The 23336-nt window shown below is 57.8% G+C and overlaps 1 protein-coding gene and 1 non-coding gene across 6 annotated transcripts in view; both read right to left on the reverse strand.

Moving 5' to 3' along the window:
* Nucleotides 1-909: 909 nt before the first annotated feature.
* The window catches only part of CYTH1 (cytohesin 1), a 78778-nt gene continuing 56351 nt past the window's right edge, over nucleotides 910-23336 (reverse strand). For 3 of the 5 annotated variants that reach the window (XM_032321961.1, XM_032321959.1, XM_032321962.1), the window contains exons 2-13: nucleotides 21431-21513; nucleotides 19778-19842; nucleotides 17903-17969; nucleotides 17504-17622; nucleotides 17140-17220; nucleotides 15936-16048; nucleotides 14845-14993; nucleotides 14336-14448; nucleotides 9195-9273; nucleotides 6295-6366; nucleotides 5543-5697; nucleotides 910-2719 (exon numbers count right to left, since the gene is read on the reverse strand). In XM_032321961.1, the coding sequence (XP_032177852.1) occupies nucleotides 2641-2719; nucleotides 5543-5697; nucleotides 6295-6366; nucleotides 9195-9273; nucleotides 14336-14448; nucleotides 14845-14993; nucleotides 15936-16048; nucleotides 17140-17220; nucleotides 17504-17622; nucleotides 17903-17969; nucleotides 19778-19842; nucleotides 21431-21513 (1175 nt within the window). In that variant the 3' untranslated portion in view covers nucleotides 910-2640. Of the gene's footprint in view, nucleotides 2720-5542; nucleotides 5698-6294; nucleotides 6367-9194; nucleotides 9274-14335; nucleotides 14449-14844; nucleotides 14994-15935; nucleotides 16049-17139; nucleotides 17221-17503; nucleotides 17623-17902; nucleotides 17970-19777; nucleotides 19843-21430; nucleotides 21514-23336 lie in introns of those variants that run through there. The other 2 variants (XM_032321957.1, XM_032321958.1) reach the window with 2 other exon arrangements.
* On the reverse strand, nucleotides 12904-13007 carry LOC116578590. Its single transcript, XR_004280959.1, has one exon. It is a non-coding gene; the product is annotated as a U6 spliceosomal RNA (small nuclear RNA).

Below are 23336 nucleotides of genomic sequence, written 5' to 3' on the forward strand. Positions count from 1 at the left end.
CTGGGGCACAAGCCCAGAGAAGGGCTCCCGTGGACTCGGCCTGGGCTGAGACAGACCCCTGTGCAATTAAAATTCAGTGTGATTTTGGGAAATGCAGCAAGCTGTACAACAGAGCATTCCTTTCCAAACAGATGAGAAAATCAGTGTAGGGTGCCCAGGGTGCTGGTAGGGAGCACGGGGTGAGGGTCTAGAAGCTCCCTGGCAGTGGGATGCCTGGGCCAGGATCGCAGGGAGCGGGCAGATGGGAGGGCTCCGGGGGCAAGAGGGGGCGGGGGGGGGCGGCCGGGCGGAGACGGCCCGCCCCTTTGCGCTCTGCAGGAACGCAGTGAGGATGGGAGGGCGGGCTGGGCTGTGGGCCGGCGTCCAGAATCGATGGGAAAGGGCCGCGCTGGCCCACAGCACGTGAAGGACGCTGGTTTCTCGGAGATGCCGTTCACGGGGCCGATTTCAGAAAGCTACGTGCTCCGGACACCTGCCCAATCAAGGAGGCCTGCAGGAGGCAACGCCGACGGCCACGCGACCCACGCCGGCAAGCCGCAGGGATGTGAGCTCGCTGCCGCTTCAGGGCCGGGCCCGGCCTCGTCCGTCGCCCCGCTCCGGGCCGTGCGCCCTGCCTTCGAGGGCACGCACACTCAACTCCTCGCGGACGCCCCGCGGGCTGCCCCGGAGACGGACGTGCCGAAATCCCGCCGGGGAAGGCACCTCCCTCATCTCCGAGCACAGCCGGAGTTTGCCGCTCCTCTCGCCCGGGCCCAAGGCCGCTGCTGTCGCCTGCGTCTCCTCAGAGGAGACAGAGCCGCTCCCCGCGGACGTCCCTGCACCCACAGGGCAGGCCGGGCCGCCGGCCGCCGAGCGGGACCGTCCTGCTCCCAGGCCGCCGCGGAGGAAAGAGGCCACAGAGTGCGGGGGTGCGGGGGCAGATCCGGACTTTATTTGCTGCGGCTCCTTGGTGCCGGTTTACAACGCAAAAAAACCAGAGGAACGAAAACAACTGCGATAATAATTATAATTTTTTTAAAACCCTGTTAACAATTTTCAGTCACTTCTTTATATTTTATATTTTAACAAAACTTTTTTTAAACAAATACAAAATAATCTAAAAGGAGAGAAACTATACACGGATATTTACAGTCAGGTAAATAGACTAACACTGATCTGGTGCCCCTCGGGCTGTGCGGGAACCAGTGCAGGGGCGCGGCCGGCGGCGGGGCAGGCCGGCCCGGACACCCTCCGGTCCCCTTACGAGCTCCGGCACGAGCACGCCTGCAGCCGCTCTAGGGAGGGCCTGTAGGAGGGGGGCCCCGAGAGTCCCCCCGCCAGCACCCCCGATCACGCCCTTTCACAAAGGCCATGTCCAGAGAGGCCCGCCTGCCCTGACGGAGCCGGAGGAGCCGGGGTCCCGCTGCCCGAGGAGACCGGCAGCTCTCCGCCTTCTCCGAGAGGCGGTGCGTGTGCCGCCCGGTCCCGGGGGACGCGGTGGCACTGGGATGGCCTGAGCCGGCCGCTGCCTGGCCTGCACCGGCGCCGGCCTGACGGGCGGCGGGAGCGGCCCCGAGAGTCCCTGAGAGGACGGCGGGAGGACGCCGCGCTTCGTGGCTCCCTCCGCGCCGTGAGTTAGGCCGTCGGGGAGGAAGGACGTGAGCCAGGCCTCGTCCCCCTCGCGCTCCGCCTGCCCCCGCCGGGCAGATGAAGCCCCCCCAGTCCCCCACCCCCATATGGGAGACAGTAGTCCAGGTTGGGGCCAGAGTTGAGGCAGAAAAAGCTGAAGACCTAAGGTGATCAGGTAAGACCTGCTCCTTCCTCTAAAACGAGGACCGTAGCTCTGGGGGAGGAGGAGGAGGAGACGGGCCTCGGGGACCGCCTTCCTCACAGTTTTGGTTACTGGGTACTTAGCTCAAGGGAAAATGCGGACTTGGCATTTTGAAGCCCCACGAGAAGGAGCTTGGAAAGAGCAGAAACGGGAAAGCCCAGCGATTCTCCCTGCTCAGCGTCCCCAGCCCCCGGGACGGAGAAGCACCAGCCCCACCGCTGGCCCCCGGGGCCCGGCCTCACCCGTGTCCACCGCCCTGGGCCTCCGGCTGCCGAGAAGCCGGCTCCCGCCAGCGGCTACCAGGGGGCTCCCACCCCGGCCCAGGCAGAACGCCTCTGGACTGCTCTACTTTAGCTTTTTCTCTCTTTAAAAAACAAAAATATATCTTTATAGTACGTGGCTTCTCTTCCGGACCACTCTTCTCCGAACACAGAATACACCGACGTGTGTTCACGGCGCAGGGCGGAAGGCCGCTTCACAGGGAAATAACCGAGAGGTAAACAGTTGGCTTCGAGCTCTGCCGTCACACCTGCCGAGCGGGAGACTTGCAAGGAGGCTGACGTGCCGAGAGGGGCCCCGTTCTTTGGAGAGAGAAAGGCTCCCAACCCCACGCCTGACGGGCGTCAGACCCCTCTCCCCCTGCAAACTCCTCCCCTTCTCCCACTTAAAAACAAATGGCAAAGCTGAAGCCAGTCTCTAGGAACTCAGGGTGATGCCCAGCAGGGGACAGCCCTGTCCGGCAGCCCAGCCCCCCACATCTGTGGGGGTGACGGGAGGAAGAGCCTGGGCCCTCTCACGCCTCGCACGCCGGCGCCGCTCGCTGGGCAGGCTCAGTGTCTCTTCGTGGAGGAGACCTTCTTCTTCCGCGCCGCCAGCATCTCGTAGAAAGGGTCCCTGCTGATGGCGGCCCTGGACACACAGAGGGAGAAAACAGAACAGACTGAGGGACAGAGCCAGGACATCACTCCGGACAGGCGCTTGCCAGCGGCCCTTGTGTCCCCTGCCACCTGACTGCCAAGGCCACATCAGTGGCATCAACCTTCACCATGCCCGTACACGACTTCCGGGACAAGCTCTGAGACCCACGGTATGGGCAACAAGGTCATTCTGGGCTGTTCGCTGCCCACTTCTACCTAACTGGGCTTCGGAACACGGTACTACACGCTCTTACCAGATGCCAGCCCGAGACAGTGTGTGACCTCAGTCCACAACGACAGCAAACGCCACACAATCGTGGCCCACGGCGGCCTGACACGTGCCACTCTGATGGCTGCCACGGTCGGAGCCAGGCAAATTCCGAGTCCCAGGTGCACCAGCCTGATAACTAAGACCACACGTGTCCATCCACACGGTCACGGGGCCTCAGGGTGCGGCTGGCCAGGCCTGCTCGTGTCCACACCCTGGCAGGGAGGGAGCCTCCATGTCACTACCCCAGCACATGACAATGACAGCAGGGCCACCCCCGCACTCCTGTCCTTCCCAACCGTCCAGCACGTGGTGCCGTGAGCCCCGCTGACCACGGGCTCTGCGCCTCACCAGGTAAATGACAGGCTTGGCAAACAGACGGTGGCCTATCACCAGGGGTGACGTGTCCCCAACGAGGGTTTCCACAGCTCCCTGGGGCAGCTAGAACCGACAGTCCCTGGCACGCGTCCCAGGGACCTTGCCTCAAAGGCCTCAGTTTCAGTGTCGAGAGCCAAGGACACGAAGGCGCCGCTTGCCACGCGGCGGTCAGGGGTGCGTCTTGCTGGGTCGCGAGGCTCAGGCTGAAGACCGGTGCCACCTCCATTGCTCCGGATGGGTCACCCGCCTTGCTGCACCTCAGCGCATCTGTGAAACGGGGACCACCATGCTTCGCGGGCCACGCTGACGGGCGAGGTGCTGGTCCCCGGAGCGCAAGAACACGGAGTGCGAATCCCGCCCCAGGCCCCTGCAGGACTGAGCCAGCCCCAGGGGACAGCGCGCACCTGCACTAAAGACAGGACAATCCCAAACGCGACTCTCCAGGACGCTCAGTGGCTCTGGCTGCAGGAGTAAGACCCCGTGACGGACAGAACACACAGCCACAGACACACCGCAAAACAGCGCTCAGGGGCAGCTGTCACCGCCCCGTGCCGCCGCGGGGAGACCCGGCGGGGCCCAGACAGTAACCGGCGCACACGGGTGCCTCACACCACCTGGCCAGCTACTGCGACACCAGCTGGTCACCCGACCCGAGAACGTACATCCCTTCCTTCGAGCCATACGCTGAAGAGACACTTGACAAGGACACAAGAGTTAAGTGTTTTTAAAAAAATGCACCGTAAAAACGGAGTGCAGGACCCGTGACGGAGGGTCACTCGCCGGCTGGACGCCCCGGGCATGGCCACTCCTCTGCCCAGACCTCGGGTCACGGCCCTAAAGTTTTCAATTAAATTCATTAGTTACCACGTGACGTGGTACCGGTTTCCACGCGCAACAGAGTGAGTCAGTGTGTCCACACATCGCCCACGGCCCGTCACGCGCGGCAGGCTCTGCAGTCTCATCGCTGGTACTGACTCCGGGACACTGGGCTGCCTCGTCTATGGGTGAGGGTCAGAGAGCTCACATCGAGGAGGGGAGCTGCCGGGGTCCCCCCACGACACTGCCTCACCCCAAAACGTCCCAGCAGTTATCCCCATCCCGCCGAAGGGGCAGGAGGGGTGCCCGTCTCCGGGGAGGCCCAGGGTCTGGCAGGAGGCCGGGCAGGTGCCTGCATCAGAGGGAACTCAGCACTGGGCAGCCTGACCCCGGCCCCTCTCTTCAGACCAGGACTTCCAAGCAGACCGCCAGGAGCCCCCACGGGTCCTTCTTCAGTGCCCCGCCTGCTGTTCAACCCTGGCCAGACCCTGTAGTAGCTTCAGCAGCGATACCAAAACACACCCCAAACTTGAGTGCTCCCCCTTAGGAACAGGCTGTGGCCACGGCAGGAGCATGAACGTCCCGGGGAGTGGGGGGTCCGCAGGGCCTTGGATCACCCAGTCGGGGTGGCCTCCTGGCCTCTGGGGAAGTCACACAGGCTTCGTGGAAGTCCCAAGGAGGGAGAGGACAGCTGTAGACCGTCATCACCCTCACGCTGTGCAGCTCAGCTGAGCCCCGCGTCGCGCTCTGTCTACACCCAAGGAAGCCTAAGAACCCTCCTCCCCGCAGGAGAGACCCTCAGCCTCCCCACAGACAGCGGTCAAGGGTGGGGGGGTCTATTCCATGACCCCAGAGCGTGGCCATGGGACTCCGGGCAGCTTCTTCATCTGTCAGTGGGACAAGACTCCTCGGAAATGATGAAACATTAGGACTGCTGTCTCCACGGAGCTGCCGTCCTGGCCGTGAGGCCTGCCTCCTAAGACGCAGACCGCCCGGTGAACAGACGGCTCCGCTGCCTAGAAGGGACCCACGAGGGCCACTGCCAGAAGCCCAGACCCGAGGCGCGCTCACAAACGTGCTGCCACGGCCACACGTGTAGGGTCTGCTGGAAAGCAGTCTGGAAGTCCGGTCAGACTCTGCCCCGAGGCTCTCCCTCGCGGGCCCGGAGCAGGGCGGGGGTGCATGCAGCGGCCGGAGCGGTAGGTGTGCGAGCCAGCAGCGGCCGGAGCGGTAGGCGTGCGAGCCGGCAGCGGCCGGAGCAGTTCGTGTGCGAGCCAGCAGCGGCCAGAGCGATACGCGTGCGAGCCGACCGCACCGCTCGGGGGACGCCCGCCCGCCCCGCAGGTCACCTACTTGATGCACTTGATCCACTCCTCCTTCTCCTCCGGCGTCGGGGCCGAGATGCGGTACACGGTGTGGTTCCCCTCCACCACTCGCCCGTCGGCCTCCGTCTTGCAGGCCTTGATCACTTGGTCTTTATTGTCGGGGATGTAAAGCTCAAAGCAGTTCTGAGAATCACAAGAGAGAGGACGGGGGGTCAGAGATCTGAGGCAGCCGTTGACCAAGAACAAAACGCGCGCTTCTCCCCGCGGAAGGCGCCCGCTCTGCCCTCCATAGAGCCCGGGCACACGTTTCCTGGGAGAGTCTCGCGGGACAGCGGAGCACGAGGTGGTGGGTCACCAGCCTCCTCAGCAAACACACCAGCCCCGTGTCCGTCCGCTCCACTCCCAACACACCGAGAACACGCACACTTTCTAGAGCCCACCCTGCGGCCCTGGCGCACCCCAAACAAACGGGAGGCATCTACAAGGCGCCCGGAGGTCCTAACACGAGTGGCCCAGCCGGAGTGCCTGCTGCGGCCTTGTAAGGAGGGACAGTTCCATCCCCCGCGCGACTGTCCACACGTGACACTGAAGCATGTGGACAGAACAAAGAGGTCACGTACAGCCTCATCTCTGGCTTGAACCCTAATGGTAATTTTAAAGTCAGACCAAATTAGAGGGATGACCCTACTTTCAGTTTCAAGTAAATCTGGGCAATTTCCATCTCTTTCAAAGAACGGCTGCCCCACTCGCTCTGTCCTCTCCCGCGCCCCAGACACTTACTGGCTTTTTGGAGTCCTCCACCTCCCGGATACTCAGATTCTCCAGAGGGATGATCCCGCGGGGCTCCTTGTCCTGGAGAACAGTTAAGGTCAGAACGACGTCACTGCCGGGTCAGGGACACGCGGCCCACCACGTCCCTGGCCCACACGTGACCCAGGCCCTTCGGCTCTTCTCCCGGGGCCCACACCCCATGTTCTACAATCAGAAGAGGGCCAGGGAGCGTCCGGGTGCACGGATCCCTGTGACAAGGGCCTCCGCAAGGAGGACACCCAGGGCAGACTCAGCGCGTGTCCCGGAAGAGCCCGCGGGAGGCCCTCCAGCAGGGAGCACGCCCGGCTCGCTCACCCCGAAAACCCCCTCGCCTCTCTGCCTGGATCCCGTGTGCATCTCTTCAGCCTCTGGTCCGGGGTCGGCAACCCCAGAGAGCCCCGGGCTCGGGGGGATGCCCTGCTCCGTGCCGGCAGTGCCCGGGAGGGTGGTGTGTGTGACCTCACGACCTCCTGCCCTGCTGTCCCCTCGCCAGACAGGAGGCTCTTCAACGAGAAACTGCCTTCCTGACAGCTCCACTCCTGCCCGCAACACAAGAGCCTTGGCGGGCCCTCTCCCCCACAGCCCTCCCCCGCCCCCGAGTGTCCCATGTGAGTGAAGGTCGCCGCAGGCACACTTTACACGTCCCCTCTGGGACATCCCGCCACCTGCCAGCCCAAGGTCATTCCAACGTCATGGCGTAGCTGGGCTAAGCCTCGGCACTGAGCCCCCTACGACAAACGTCCCCGCGGCCCTGTGCTCTCTCCGTCCGCAGACGCAGGTCCCTCTTCCTTTTCGGGGACAACCCCGTCATCAGTGGCACCTCTGAACGCGCAGGTGCCGGGACGCAGTACTGGGACCGCTGTTCTCTGTCCCGCACAACAGCTTCCTCTCCCCTAATTGTCCGCAAACTTGTCTTTTCCAGATACGAGCTGTGACGGTCTCGAACCTTCCCTGTATGACAGTGACTTTAGTCCTGGGTCCCCTGTTCACTCCTTATAATTTTTACTTACTACGTAACCGTCCGTCACAGTCTACATATCACGCTGTGTCTGGCCCCTTCCAGGGTCTCGGGAGAGAGCAGGGAGCGGAGGCCAGGGCGATCTCACACACTCGCTGTGCCCTGGCTCTCTGCTGGGACCGCAGACGTCCGTGCGGGGGTGGGTGGGCTGTTGGCGGGCGCGCTCCCTGTGGACGGCTCTCCCACCTAGTGCCCGGTCCGGAGCCCCACGGCCACTGCGGAGACCGAGGCCTGCTTCCTCACGCACCCGTTTCACCAGCTCCTACCCAGCAGCAGGCTTTACTGCTCGCCGATGGAAAGAGGGAGAAAATCCTACTCCGTTTGCGTCTCCCGGACTCAGGGCAACAGGCAGGCGGCGGGGCTCTGTGGGGAAGGGCCCCTCCGCTCAGGGCCCCAAGCTATGGCCTCTGTCCCTGCTCTCAGTCGCTGCGCTGCACTAGGCGGAGGTCACTCTGCCTTCCCCAGCTGCCGCCCTCCACTTCCTGACCTCAGATTTCCCGCACTGTGTCAGGAGGTTCTGAGTGGAAGCTCAGCCACCGTCTCAACTCAGAGGCCCCTGCGTCTGCAGAGACCCATCCTCTGTTGTCTCTGGCCTGACACAACGCTGGCTGCTGCTGAAGGGGGCGTGGGACTCGGGCGATGCCCCCCGCAGTCCACACCGTGAAGAACCACGGCATTCGGGACTCTCACCATCACCCTGGGCCCGCTCCAGAACTCAGGGCACACTGCGTAGACGCCAGTGTTTTGTTCCGTTTTACTCCAAAGAATAGTGAAAAAAAATCCCAAAGAGGCTAGGATGCCACTATCCACAGGTCTTTGAGAAAAAAGACAAACTACGGCCCCGGCAGAAGTGGGGGCGTAAAGGAATGTGCTCCGGGGGGAAAAGGTGAGAAAATCACTGACTGGCACAACAGGCAGCCCTTGAGGGCAGGTGACGCCCTCACGGGCCAATCCCCACTCCCAGCACGAGAAGCTCTGTTCGCACGGTGTCAGCGTGGGGGACACGCCTCACTCAGGCGCGCGCCAGGGTCCTGGTTCCTTCCCAGACTCGCATCCGGGGCTTCCACTTAGCACACAAGTCCCCCCGTGCTCTACACGTGTCAGACACGACTTTTCCAAATCTCCACGATCCCACGGGATCCGTGACCTCTACTCAGTGAAGACCTATGTCAGGACACAAGCCCCACGCAGCCGAGCAGGACGGACACGCCAGAGGGATCGAGGGACAGCGGGGTGGCCAGTGTGAGCCCAGCCGGCCAGGCATGCTGGGTGCTGCACCAGAGGCAGCGCTGATGACCGTCGTATTTTCTCAGTTTCACTCTCACCATGTCTTACTACGAAACAGACTCACACGTATCTATCTGCATCACGACTGCGTCCCCTCTGAAAACTCACAGACCTTCCACGGACGAAGAAACCAGACTCCAGGTAATCCCGACTTCTCCTGCTTCACTTCACCTCCTCCTCCTCTATTACATCTTTCCCTCCTGGGCCGCATCTCCCGAATCTGGAAAACCTGAATTCTCCACGCGGTGACTTTCATCGCCCTTTCAAGGGGCGACAGATTCCTTCTTGGCACCTGACCACGTTCCCGGTTTCCAGCCCGGCTCTCAGCCCCATCTGAATGCCGCGCGCGATGCAGGGCCGCCGCCTTCTCCTGCCCCGGTCCAGAGCTAGAGGTTGTCCCCACCATCCTCAGGGCCCCCGACTCGGGGGGCTGTCCCAGCTCTTTCTCTTTACCTCAAGTCTCCTGCCAGCCCTCCCCAGGGCCTCCCCTAACCACACCTGACTGGAGTCGTGCAACACGGAGGCCTGACCCACTCCAGTCCGCAGTGGACCAGCAGATGCTCACCGTCGTGTATTCGAAGTAGTAAAGGCAGTTGTCGGTCAGAATAAACCAGCGTCGTTTCCAAGTCTTGACCCTGCCACCTGCAGAGCAAACAGAGGTGCACGTCGGACAGGAGCCAACGGGCCCGCACAGGCTCCGTAACACAGAGCCCCCAGAGAGCACGAGGGAACAGGAAGCGAGGGGCAGGGCACCCAGAGGACACGGAGACCATGGCAAGATTTACATCAGTAACAAGACACAGAGCCAAAACAGAAGCACCTTTCACAGAGTGAAAGTCTGTGGGAACAGGCAGAGCAAGCAAATCGGGTGGCGCCTGGAGATGAGCTCAGGAGAGTGGGATGAGAGCATGGCGTGGGGAGGGCCCCGGGCTCGGAAGACACGCGGGGCACGTCTGACCAGGCTGGAGCGGCGCCAGCGGGAGCGTCGAGGGGTGGAAATGGGCCCACGGAGGACGGAGAGGGGAGGGGTCAGCTCCGGTCCCAGCTACACTGTGAGGGCGCCCAGCCCAGGGTTCGTCAGATGTGTTAACCCCTTCACAATCAAATCTAGAGTTTTCCTGGAATGTGGAACCCAAACTCCTGGGGTTTCACCTCTACCCTACCTTGCTGATTATAGTGCACTTCTGTATGGCTTTCAGGCCCTGGGCCAGTGTCCTACAAATGACATCTCCCCAGAGTCCTGGAGGAGACAAGGCGGAGTTTCCGGATCGGGGAGGAACCCACCAGTGAGTGGGAGAAGTGCTCGGGAGCCTTTCCGAGCCCGAACTTCTCACCTGAAGCGCTGACCACTGAGCTAGGGGAGGGGCGCGCAGGCCAAGGGAGCACGGACAGCGGGGCCGTGAGCGCCAAAGGGCCTCTCTGTCCTCCCTAACGCCTCCGTGAAACAGCAGGGCTGGGGCCGAGGAGCTATGCTCACACTGGGGAGGGAGGCTCGGTGGCGGGCTGTTTCAGTGAAGCGGCCTCCCGCTCCCCTTGCGGCCATGAGCCGGACCTCGTCTTGGTCTGCTTATGTCGGGGCAAGGGGCAGCTTTCTGAATGTGAACCACACAGAAGTCATGCAAAGGCCTTCCTGTGTTACGACACGCATGCCACTGTGCGCACTTCTTACTGCCTTGACAGACTATGCTCTTCTTGCTAAGACTTAACCTCCAGAGAACATCACTTCTCCAATCTTCGCAGAGACAGGCCCATGGGCTGCGGAGCTGGTATGACCTTAGTCCTGCTTTGTCTCCCGTCCCTCAGCACAGGCAGCTGAGCTGAGAGCAGGGGCGTGCTGCCACGTAACGGGTCTCCTAACGGGACATGGCGGCTGGAGCGCTGCACAGAACACCACAGACAGGTGCACCCAGCCCTGGTCCTGGCATCGAGCAGAAAGCCTGCTGGACTTCTCAGTCCGTTTCTCGGCTCTGTGTGGGGCCCGAAGTGTCGGGGAGGTTACGTGATCGATCGTGAACTGCACAGACCCAGGGTACGGAGGCCTCTGCCGCTGGCCCGCACGACTGCCCACCTGCCGGGGCCTGGTGCGGGGCCGGCCCTCCCACCAGCAGTGATCTGCCAGTTGACGAGAGCATGTGCCTCTGGTCCCTAAGGCCCTAGGGCATGAATTCAGGAAGAAACCACAGATGGAAATATGACATGCGTGTGGAAAATGGGAAAGGCTGCGCAGGACCAAAACAGACGAGGAAGAAAAAGACGACAAGGAATCTACTTAGAACGGGAACCGAAATGGTATAAAAAGGAACACCCCGCCCCCACCTCAGAGCCTGAGAAATCAGCTCTTCTACCTCTCAGACCTTCGTCCCCACGCAGGGCTCCGAACACTGGACACCTCAACCCATGCTGACTCCCATGCACTCCCCCCACAGGACCACCCGGGGGCCCTCGGGGCTTAGGAGGTCGTGGAGGAGGGGTCAGATGTGACAAAGAGGAAGGTGGAAGGAAATCTAGGAGGAAAAGCAAAGCTGGAAAGATCCCCTCCCTGATTACAAAAGCTGGATGATGTCCCCTGGCAATCGGCTGCGTTGCCGAGACCTCTGCTGTGAGAGGCATCACGGTGGCCCAGGGGAGCATTTCCATGTTGAAGGAAACAGACATGAAACAAGCAGACAGACCAATGCGCGCACCTAGGACAGTCCCTGTGGAACTCACAGGACCTCTCCCACCCCCGAGGCGAAGGCCAGGCGTCGGCTTCCCTAGCGCTGACGAGTCCCCAAACGTGCTAAGGACAGATCTCTCTGCGTGCGGCTCTCCGGGCAGGTAGTGCTGGAGCACACGCCTGAGGGGCTCGTCCTCCAGGAACATAAGCCCAAACCAGTGATTGGAGAGGAGAGACCAACAACGTAACTAAGAGGCCAATTTTGGGGTTTTAACAATACTCACTGGAAGAGAGGAGGGAGAAAAACACAACGGAACGTGAAATACGGAGCTCAGGTTGCAACACCCTCCCTAACACCTAGGACTTCTGGGGTGGGCTTTTGGTGTTTATCTCCCCCCCCGCAAACTTGGCATCCTTTGAGTTTAGGAGATGCCACTTCCCTGTCCCATGCAAAGGCAAATGTCCCACGCTGTCTCATTTACTTCCTGTTCTGGCGTGCCTTCTGATCAGGGCCTATCAGAAGCACGTGGTGCCGGAAAGCCAAACCTTCCCTCTCTCCCTCCTCTTCAGAAATCACTGTGATTCACAGATGTGGTCAATTTGAACGCGACACATACAGAATATGCCTGGCCAACGTTTCCAAGAGAAAATTCAGTGAATACTTCTCTGCTTTTAGAAACCCACTTAGTATGTTTTCTTGCACTACCGCATTCAGTAAGTTTAAATTACTCCGCGGCCTGGTGCCCAGCTGTCTGATGTACTCTGCCCTAGTCCTAAAAGGGAAAACATGAACCCCTGATCCTGGCCAGTTCCCTAGGGACTGTACAGTAAGTTAGAAGCAGCAGTAACACTACCACCAGCAATTAAAAAACAAAATAACCAAAAATAACAAAATAAGGAAACGCTGTAGCAAGTACAGTGGCCTTGGCAGAGCGAGCGAGCAGGCTGGGGGGTTACATACCTCCTGGAGTTTGGGGCAAGGAAAAGGAGAGCCAAAATCATGGAAACATACAAATGAGGGAGAAAAGAAAATTAAAACAAAGAAATTAAACCAAACTCCTTAATCTTAAAGTGCAATGTATTAGTCATTCCCCTCTACCCCGGGGGAGCCAAACATAAAGTCACTAAGCAGGCGAACGCCACGGCTGGCACGTGAGTGGGGAAGCCTGTTTCACCTGCCACACGCCGCCCAGGGAGGGCGGGCTCTGCAGCACTCTCGGAAGCCTGGCCCCAAAGATGCTGCAGAGCCGTGTTCACAAAGCTAAGGTTTATTAGTCTATCCAGAATCCAGAGCTAAGGGAGGAAAACGGGGGGGAGTTTCATGTCTTCCTGCAGATGGCTGTCACTTTTTAAGGTGTGTGTAGGAATGCACACACATATTCCCATGAATGCATACGTACATGTGTGCACACAAGAATACACACTCTTACACGGACACACACACACAGCTGCAGATGGCTGGAAGCCTGCCTTCTGCAGCACGTGGGTACACAGGGGTGATCCTAAGTGGCTACAATGAAAACACGGCAGAACGAGTTCGGGGTTTAGGGGAACTTTAGAAAAGGCAATGCAATGACCTAAAAGTAAGTCCCAGATTTTGTTAATTTTTTTTCCTTTTAAAAATATGGGATGCCTCATGAATTTACATGTCATCCTGGCACAAGAGCCAAGATCATCTCTGCACTGGTCTAATTTTAGCATCTGGGCTGTCAAAGCTAACACTCAGCATTAGCATTGAAACAAATTTCACTGGAGGGGAAGTAAATCCAAGCTTGGATGTACTTTTTAATTCTAGTCGTTTTCCTTTTAGCTCCATCCACTTGGCAGGAAAGGTGCAGGGCAAGATGGCTGTCTCTGAGGTTAGCAACTGTTTTCAAGGATTCTATTGGCTTAAAGACCTGAGAAATGTTGACCAACTCAAGAGGGGAGTCAAACCTCCAACTGGGAAGTGGTGCTTTAGGGAGAATTTATGAAGGAGTCCTTATATGGAAACAAGAGGACTTGGGATACACTTTTTAAAGGACATACATCCTACTGCTACCTGAACTTATTTAAAAAGACTCCATTTCAGCACTTCCCAGAAGTGTCAGTCATTGCCAAGAGAGAAGTGACTTCTAACTGCCCCAGGGCTGGAGGCTGAAACAGTAGCAGGCAGTCATCCCCACGAGCACCCCGGGTGATGAGGGAACCCATGCATCAAAAGGCCAAGGCCAAAGAAAACAGAGGACAGTATCCTCTCAGGGCCAAAAAAAAGTGCCGATGATGGCCAGGGGCTCTCCCTGTGCTCTGGAACAATTATTGAAATAACCACATGTGGGCACAAACGTCATGAAAACCCTACTTTTCCTTTCGGTCACTCTCTCACCTCTAGGCATGACCGCAAGTCTAAGCGAGTAAGCTCACTTTTGGCCAAGGGAAGAGGAACACTTTTTAAAAATTTTTCTAAATGAGCAGAATCGTGGAAGCGGCTGATCCGGGTCGGCAGGGAGGTTTCGGGGGGTGGGGGACTGCTGCCCGGGGACGAGTGAGAGCGCTGTGGGTCGCGGCGCAGCCAGGGGCTGGGTTTTGCCATGCACGCTGCCCGGGGGGAGCCGGATGCAGAGGTGGTGATGACGCGCTGGGGTGGGGGGAGGCGGGAGCGCCAGCTACGAGCCTGTGTGATGGGAAGTAGAGAGATGGACACGGCCGGCCACCCTCCCGGGACCAAGAGGGCAGAGAAAGGAAAAGGACCAGGTTCTCCGGGGATTGGCTTTACACAAAACCCGGCCAATCAATTCCAGGGTAAACACGTGGCGTGCAAACCCGCAGGAGCACATCTGTGCAGGGGGAGTCCGCGCCCAGCGGTAGCCCTACGTCCCACGGGGGCGCTGCCCGCATGCTCCTTTCCGGAGCGGGTCTCGTTAGAATCCCAGGAGTTCCCGGCACCGTCCGGCTACGGCGCCTCCTGCAACCTCCCCCCACCTCCTTGCGGCGGTGCACGTGCACGAGCACGCACACACCCTTTCTCTCCGTTTCTGTGCCGGGAGCCCCGACCCAGAGCGCGCTACTCACCGAGTTTCAATAGCCAGCCTTCCCGGTCTGGGTTGAAGAACGTGTGAGTGAGGTCATTCCCATCATCCTCTGGGATTTTAAAAGGCTCGTTTTTTATGCTCTCATACAGATTCTGGGATAGAAGATGACACTGCATGTCTCTGGTTCTACAAACATCTCTGTGCGCCCTCCCCTCCTCTTGTTCATTCACTGAGCGTGGGTGATGTGCGTGCCTTTGTCGGGCACTGCGAGCAGAACATGGCGAGCTCTGCCTACAGGCCGCTCGCCTGAAGGCAGAACTAAGGTGCCTGATGGATAATTAAGAAAGAAAAGAAAGCAGCCTAACTTGCACTCGCACTTTCAGTTTCAAACTTCTAAACCACTTCCCCTCCCGACTCCCTGGCTGGGTCTCATGACCCATTTTGTGCTGGCATTCATGCAGTTAAACGAGTTCTATGAGCAGACCCCCGGCGGAGCACAGGGGTCTCCCGTCCCAAGTTCACCGTCTCCGGGCTCCGAGTGTGCTCACCCGGAGCAGCTCCTCGGGCAGGTCTCCCCCATCGTTGATGCCGCGATTCATGGCGATGAACCTCTCCACGGTGGGCTTATCTTTGACGTTGGGGTTGTGCAGGCTGGTGTTCAACATGATGATGGCAAACGAGAGGACGTAACAAGTATCTAAAGAGAAAAGCAGCAAGAGGATCAGAAACACCCCCCGGAAGGATCACAAATGTCCGACGCAATCAAGACTAACGGCCACGCTGTCAGGAGGAGGAGACGACCGCGCGCGCCTGGACGCCGGCTAACTGAAATTATATGCCGCGAACAGAAAACAGCCAGGCACCGAGAAGTGCATCAAGCATCCAAGACTGAAAACGGATTATTTTTCAGATTGCAAAAGGAGACCACAGATGCCTCACCGCTATCTGAAAAACAACACGATGTATAACAAAGAAAATACAAAATATCTATGACGACACTGCCCGGCAACAACTTATTTTGCTTTTATTACACAAACGGCCGGTGCAGCGCATCACAAATGGAGCTCACAGATGCACCCTCTTAACAGAACTGGAATCAAACAGACACAGAGCTTTGAGTCCTGCTTTCCTGCCGCTCCTATTAGCATTTTCCCCAGGTCAATAAAGCCTCTTTTCAAATGCATACTTTCTATGTTTTTAATTCCGACATGAAACTGAAGGACGGCAGACCCGCAGAGCGCCGGCGCTTCAGTGCACGCTCGCTTGAGGACATTACACGCCACCCCGCGCCCAGCCCCACAGATGCACTCCCCACCGGTCACGGCCGGTTAGTGTCCCCGCACTTCCACGATCTACTTATCAAACTTGCAGTTACAAAGTAAGCGGGCCACAGAGATGCAGAACACGATTTTTAATAGGTGCACACGGCCTGCCTCTCAGCTACTTTCAACGTCCATTCCCACCCCGCACTCCTACTCCCTGGCCTTCTGGATCACTTCCGACTCTTCGCGATGCCAGCTACCGTTTAAATCCATGTTCTCAGCATGAACCCAGGTCCTGTTGTTTTGGAAACTATCTAGTACCAGGAAAGACGCCCGTAGGAAACGCTGGCCATCGGCGGGGCCTGCGGCCACCCTACCTGTGGACTGGAACACGCCGTGGTTGCACTGGCAGTAGCGCTGCGCGAACGCCTCCATCATCCGGTCTATCTTCTGGGCCTCTCCCGGTAGCCGGAAGCTCCACAGGAACTGCCTGAGTGGGGAGGACAGGCGTGTCGCTGGGCAGGGACTCGGGGACACCACTCCCTTCTCTGGGAACGGGGGCGGCATTTCCCATGGGTTTTAGTACAAAGGGGTGAAAGGGGCCCCACTGGGCCGGGGCTTCTGCTCCCGCAGCTCTGAGCAGGTGTGAGCTTACAGTTCTACACCGCGGTTCTCTTAGTTAAAGGTACAGTATTGAAGAAAATGTGAAAAATTAAGATTTTCCTATATAAGAGAATGGTTCTCCTCCTCAGACCAACACACAAGACTGAGATAGAAATAACACTCAGGCTGATGAGTGCCCGTCTCCAGAACACAAGATGAGGCAGTGGAAAGAGATTTCCTATCAGCACTTTCACAGCTGATCCCCTTAAGTCCCAGAGAGACCCGAGACCAACAGGTCTCACCGCGCATCACTCTCACCGATCCAAACAGCAACACAGAAGTTGATGCTGTTGACACCCCTGGCAGCGAGGGCACCGACGGGCGGTGTCTCAGAAGATTTTGTAAAAAAATGGGGGCACCCGGAGGGTTCAGTCGGCATCCTGGTTTTGGCTCATAAGCTGGAGCCCACCTAGGGCTGCACACCCAGCCTGGAGTCTGCTTGGGGTTCTCATCCCCTTTCCCTCAACACTCCCCAGCCTTAGCACGTGTGTGTGTGTGTGTGTGTGTGTGTGTGTGTGTTTGTGTTTACACCTGCGTGCACTCTCTCAAATAAATCTTTTAAAAAAAGACAATAAAAAATGAAAATTTACTCTAAGACGAAGTGAACAGCTACTGACTTCCTATTCTAGGGCAGGGGATTCAAGCATTTTCTACACGGAAAATTGGAAAAAATTTCAAAATATAAACATTCACCCATTTCCCAGTGAAATTTCCCAAATGAAAGACATGAGGAGGAGTTGTGTAGAATTTGCCTTCAGGATGTGCTGTCATTCTGTTCTCTTTAACCAACCATGGGTTCTTCGGGATGTCCGAGAGAGCCCTCGAAACATCCTTCCATCAAAATGCCACACAGGACAGACACGGCATCGGAGGCCTGCCTCTCCCACCTTCCAGGGCGCCCTCCTTAAACGCACTCACCGTAGCGCCTGGACGAGGTTAAGGTCAGTGAACTCATGCAACTCCACAAATGCGTGAAGAACCTGGATATTAAACTCGTCTCTAACAGGAAAAACAAAAGACGGGGGCGGGGAGCGGAAGTCAGACCCTGAGCCTGAGAACCCGCACCGTCCAGCCCCACCAGGCACTTTCCACACTGAGTCCCGTGGTCCCGCAGGCTCCACGCACAACAAGGAAGAGGCCCACATTCCTCTCTCCCCGCACCTCCGGAACACCAGCCACTGTGCCCCAGGACTCAGCTGCCTCAGGACAGAACTCCCCCTGGAGACCTGAGCATGCCAGAGCTCCTGACCAGACCGCTGCCCCCCCTCTGGTGAGGCCTCACCTCTCCCCCAGGTAGTCGCCGATGGCGGTCTTGTTGAGCCCCTCCCCTTTGTATAAGAACTGGGCGATGTCCTCACAAGTGTTCTTCAGCAGGTCGTTCTCTATTAAGAACTGGATCCCCTAGAAGAGACAAGGATGCCGATGACACTTGCCCTGGAAACCTCCAGAACAGAGGGAAAGGGCAGAGGTAGATCGGGTGTCAGTGCTCTGCACACACAGGAAGGATCAACGGACACAGGGGGTCAGGGGAGCCCCAGCTGAGGAACCGGGGCTGAGGACGTGAGGAGGGGTCGTGTGCTCTACGTAAGGGCAAGAAGCTGTGACGGATGGCGCTGGGCTCTGAGCGCGGCAGCGACCCCATCGTGGAGCCCGAGGACACCGGCAGAACCCTCTCACTCACCTTTTTAGGGTCCATGTTAAATTTCTTCCTGCCCATGGCTACCTGTTTGTTCCTCTGCATGTTTTTCCTGTAAAACAACCCCGGAGCCAACATTAGTCCTCTGGCTGTTGAGAGGCTCGGAAAGACGAATGTCATTGCACCCATGGACTTGCTGGGGGTCTAGAAAGCGCTATCAGGAGAGCAGGGGCGTACGTAGGTCTATGTGTGGAAGGTCAGCTGAAATCCTGACCCCGGCCCCATGTCCATTTGTTCCTTCTGTGCTAGGGCTTTCCTTTTAACGTGATTTTTCAAAAAAATCTTTATCAAGGTACCACGTATGTATCACACAATATACGCATCTTATGTGTACATCTGAACGATTTCTAGTAAGCTGACAAAGCTGTGCGGCCCTCACCATGACCAGGTGTAGAACATTCTACCACCCAGTGAAGCTGTGTCACGTGAGTGAACGGTCCACCTGCCCTGTGCCCGCCGGCCAGCTCGCCGCGGCTGCAGCTAGGGCCAGGCGAAGCGATGGTGTCGTAAGCGCTGCTGCACGACACTTGCCCCAGGTTCACTTTCACCTCCCGCCAGTGATCACCTAGGCACTACTGCCGCGGGCCACGGCACAGGGCACAAGGCACAGGACGAGAAGGGGCCACGCTGCTCGCCAACGCCAGGGACCCCAGGCCCACTCTTCACTCTGGGCATCTCCTTGTCACGGACTTGCACTGTTCTCTGCACAGATATTCTGGGCACCAGTCCTCTTTCAGACACACCACGGCAATGTTTCTCCTTGTCTGTGGCTCACCTGTTCCCTTCTACGGTATCTTTAAGAGCATAAGTTTTAAATTTTGATAGGCTCCAATGTATCCACTGCTTTAAATCTATAATATTTTAAAATGTGAAGTTAAGAAAACTATCATCCGGGGCGCCTGGGTGGCTCAGTGGGTTAAGCCTCTGCCTTCATCTCAGGTCGTGATCTCAGGGTCCTGGGATTGAGCCCCGCATTGGGCTCCCTGCTCGGCAGACAGCCTGCTTCCCCCGCCCCCCCGCCCGCCTGCCTTTCTGCCTACTTGTGATCTAATGTCTGTCAAATAAATGAATAAAATCTTAAAAAAAAAAAAAAGAGAGAAAGAAAGAAAGCTATTGTCCCAAACTGACAGCACGGAGCCCGAAAGTAAAGACGGGTTCTCGGGAGGCCTGCACTTCGCTCGTCTCTAACGGCACCGCCCGCACACACTTGCAATAACAAACTCCAACGGTCTTAGGAAGCCAGACAGGGGACTTAGGCTTAGAAAAATACAGACATGTAGTGAGTTAGAGACAGCCCAGTTAGTGCATTAAATACTTAGAAAACGGTCTGGGAAGCCCATTCAAAACTAAACTCTGGAGGTCGCTGACGCTTTGTGCCGTCACCCTGCAAACAGCGCACGTCGGGTTGCACTAGGATGCCCGTGTCCACGCTCTGCTCCCAAGCGTCAGGGAGGCACAAGCGAGTCCCCTGGGGCACCCACACACAGCTGGGCGCTCCAGCCTTTGGAAACGGTGCGAGTGGCATTGAGCTTTTCCTGGACTCAAAGAAAAGCACAAACTCTACAATGCAAACACAGTGGACAACAGAGGGAAGGAACGCTAGTTCGCAGAGTCCCTTAAGGGCTGTTTCGGGTCTGGGGGCCTCTGGAGTTCTCTGGCTCAGTGTCTGTCATGATGTGAGAGGCTGTCACCTGTCGGAGCCCCTGCACGGAACAGGGGGGACAGAAAACATGGGATCCGTGCACTTGCCAGGGACCGAAGACGGAAAGTGCCCCCCTCCCGTATGTAGGCCACAAGCACAGGCCCGATGCTCACTGAGGCTGCGGCCACGACACCCAGTGGCCGGCTGGACAGACTCACCTTTCCTCTGTGGACCCGAGGTTTTCAATTTCATTAGCTACCTCTGCTATCTCATCCTTGAGCCTCTACAAAACAGACAGGTCAGAATTAGCAGGAGGGGCCGATGCCGGTGAGAAGAGCCTCTCTAACAGCTCACATAACTCTCTCCAAACACAAACAAGACAAAATAAGCCAAAATGAAATAAAGTAAGACAAACCGGGGGAAAAAATCGTTAACTTTTGGAAAATCCATCTATTCGACAAATACGTGCTGTGCTCCTACCAGACGGTACACGTTCCAGGGAACACGGAGGTGGAAGAGGCCACTCCTCACCTCCAGGAGCTCACTGTCTACGGAAGCTCATCATCACAGACGCTGCGTAAAATATGTACTTCTCCCCTGAAAGGTGGCTGATACAGTCTATCAGATCTGCGGCCACTACGCGCCTGTGTCTGCAGACTCAGGATGAAGGGGCCCCCGGCCCAGCCTGTAGGGCCAGCGGCGCTGGGGCTGGGCTAACACTGCCGCCCAGCCGCGGGCCACGGGAATGTCCACCCGAGCTCCCGGCTCTCTACCCCCGCCCCCTTTCATGGGTAACACCACACAGACCCTCGGAATGGACAGGCCCAGCGAAGGGGGCTTCGAGTGAGGAATGGCTAAGACTTCTGAGGAGAAGTGAGTTGGGGGAAACCGGAGGGGAAGACGAACCATGAGAGACTGTGGGCTCTGATAAACAATCTGAGGGTTTTGAAGGGGCGGGGTGGGCCTGCCTGTGGTGGGTGTTACGGAGGGCACGGACTGCATGGAGCACTGGGTGTGGTGCATAAACAATGAATACTGTTACGCTGAAGAGGAATTTAAAAAATTAAAAATTAAAAAAAGAAAGACTTCCGAGCATTTACCAGTGAAACAAAAATCAAAGAATTAATGCAAATGATCAAATTCTACCGAAGTCAACACCAGAGCAAGTCTTCCCTTTGCACACTCTGCAGCTCGGGGGTTCCAGGGCATGTTCCCTCCCTCCCCTTCCCACCCCCGAAAGCCCAAAGGCTTTGCGAAGAATTCTACAAGACTAACACCTGCTGCCCCAAGGGCTAAAATCATCCAACCAATGGCTTCTGTGACTTACGTCCTACAAAGTTTCATAGTTACGCAAAGGATCTTAGAAAAATGGATGAAACCATGCTCACAGCTGAAGCATGTCGTGGGGCACGGGGCCCCGTTTAACCCTGACAGCAGCCTCCCAACAGGTGCTTTCGTGCCCATCTCACAGCGGAAGAAACTGAAGTTCAACGAATCCTTCACCTGAGATCGCTCGTCCAGGAAGAGGCAGCGCCAGGATGGGACGTGGGTCTAGCTTAGCCCGAAGTCCATGTTCCAAGCACCCAAAACCTCACCCAAGCCCCCCTCGGCAGTGAGAAGCCCGCGTGGGAGTCAGGGGGCCTAGGCTCCCCTGGTTCTGGCAACCGAGCAGGCGGGTGAGGCTTCACAAACCACCTAAGCTAGGCCTCCCTCTTCTCACCGGGGAAACCAAGGTGGTTGTCGGTCACTACGCTCTGCTCAGAGCTGGGGTGGGGGCGGGGGGGGAGCTGGTGTCAACTCGAAGATGTCACGAGGAGACCTTTGTAAAGGACACCTGTCACACCACATGCGTCACCGCCGTGACCTCCTACCTGAATGTCGGCCAGCAGCTCCTGCTTTCTCCGCCGGATGTTCTCTAGTTCCTGGCGCTCCTCTGCGGTCAGGTCACTGGGAACTACAGGAAAGGAGGGAAATGTCACTAGGAAAGCTTTATCTCACCAAAAATAAACAGACTCCAAGACCACAAGGACAAGGACACCACGGAAGAACCAGAAGCTGTTCTGGAAATGGGGACAGCTCTGGCTCCCTCAGCTTCCCCGAAGGAAGACAGCACCCTGCTCACAGAGAAAAAGCTCGCTGGAGAGCGCTTGCCATGGAAACGAGAGAGAAAAGGCCGCCTGAGGTCAGATGAGGTCGGCCGGGGATAAAAGGGGACTGTCCGCTGAGCCCTGGCCATCTTCAGCCCTGTCAGCGGGGACACTTCGGGCCCCCGTGAACCCGTCTCTTGAGGCCTCAGCCCCCTCGTGGACCTCCCCACCGACCCGGAACCACTTCTGCGACTCCCTGAAGTGGGGAGGGGGTGGTCCCTGCAAAACAACATGAACACTTCTGTGCCATTCGGGGACAGGGAGGGGACAGACCAATCCGCACAGAGAGAAAAAATGCCCAGAAGGATCTAGCCCAGCCGAGTGCCTGCTTGGCTCTGAGACTTTGCTCTCTGCCTTACATGCTCTCCTGAGCCCATCCTGAGAACACAGTCACTGAATTCCTGTCACAGGACACGTCCCCCTCTGAGGCCACAGCTCCTCACCTCCAGGAACAGGGGCTTGGGACAGCAGCCCCTCGGTCAGAGGTGAACACAAGCACTCGGGTCAGGAAACCCTTGGTTCAAACCCCGCCTCCGACCTGCCGCACATGGCCAGCCACCCGCCCGGCCCGCATCCTCAGCGTTAGGGCAGACGTCGCGGCCCCGCGCTCGTCAGGCTCCTTATGGACGGAGGCCACCCAAGGAAGCGCCCAGAGCCTGCCTGGCGCTCCGCAGAAGCTAGAGAGCGTTGGCGACCGCAAATGGCACCCAGCTGGTTGGAGGGGGCAGCAGGAGGATGTTTCCAGACTGGGTCGGCACCGGCACGAGTCAGAACCGTGGCAACTGAGCCCGTGACACGGGACCAGGCCCGCGTGAGGACTGCGTGCGATCCACGCCAGAGCTCGTGTGCAAGGTACAAATGCCTCCGCAGTGCATTTTACATCGACCACATGCGGAACTCATTACTTGATGAGTAAAATACACTATTTCAACCGCTCTCACGTGGGCTACATACAGAAAGTAACACTGCATTTCATGGCTCAGACTACATTTCCACCGACAGCACGGAGCAGGGACAGCGGCTCCGCCTGAAAACACAGGACCCACAACTGTGTTTCTGTGACACTGAGACACTACTGCGGTCACAGCCCACTTACTTTCCCCAAACAGTTTATACAAATCACGGAAGACAACAAGAGAGGGCAGAAGCGACAAAGATGATGTCTAGAGCACAGGTCGACTACCTCCATAAGACAAGCTGGCTTTCTTTTTAAGCAGACTGCACACCCAGCACGTAGCCCAACATGGGGCTTGAACCCACAACCCTGACATCAAGACCTGAGCTGAGATCAAGAGTTGGACGCTCGACCAACCAAGCCACCCAGGTGCCCCTAACTTTTCCTTTACGCAGAGTTCCCCTGACCCTTCTCTAGAGAAGTGTCTTTTAAACTCCCCCAAGACGCACTAAAACATGCATCTGCGATCACGGCCTGATCTGAATACACAACAGTACCAAAAATGTACCTTCTTCATGGGACAGCCACTGGCATTTTCTATCCTTTCCCCTTCGTTCTCTTCACGGTGGCTGGGACGGCACAGCCTAATGCACCGAGTCCCACAGCAGGAGGCACCAATGCCGGAGGCTGGAGGCAGCCGGCAGATGACAGAAATCCAGCCCGGGTCACCTTCCA

Source organism: Mustela erminea, chromosome 18 (genome assembly GCF_009829155.1).
Source record: "Mustela erminea isolate mMusErm1 chromosome 18, mMusErm1.Pri, whole genome shotgun sequence".
NCBI lineage: Eukaryota > Metazoa > Chordata > Mammalia > Carnivora > Mustelidae > Mustela > Mustela erminea.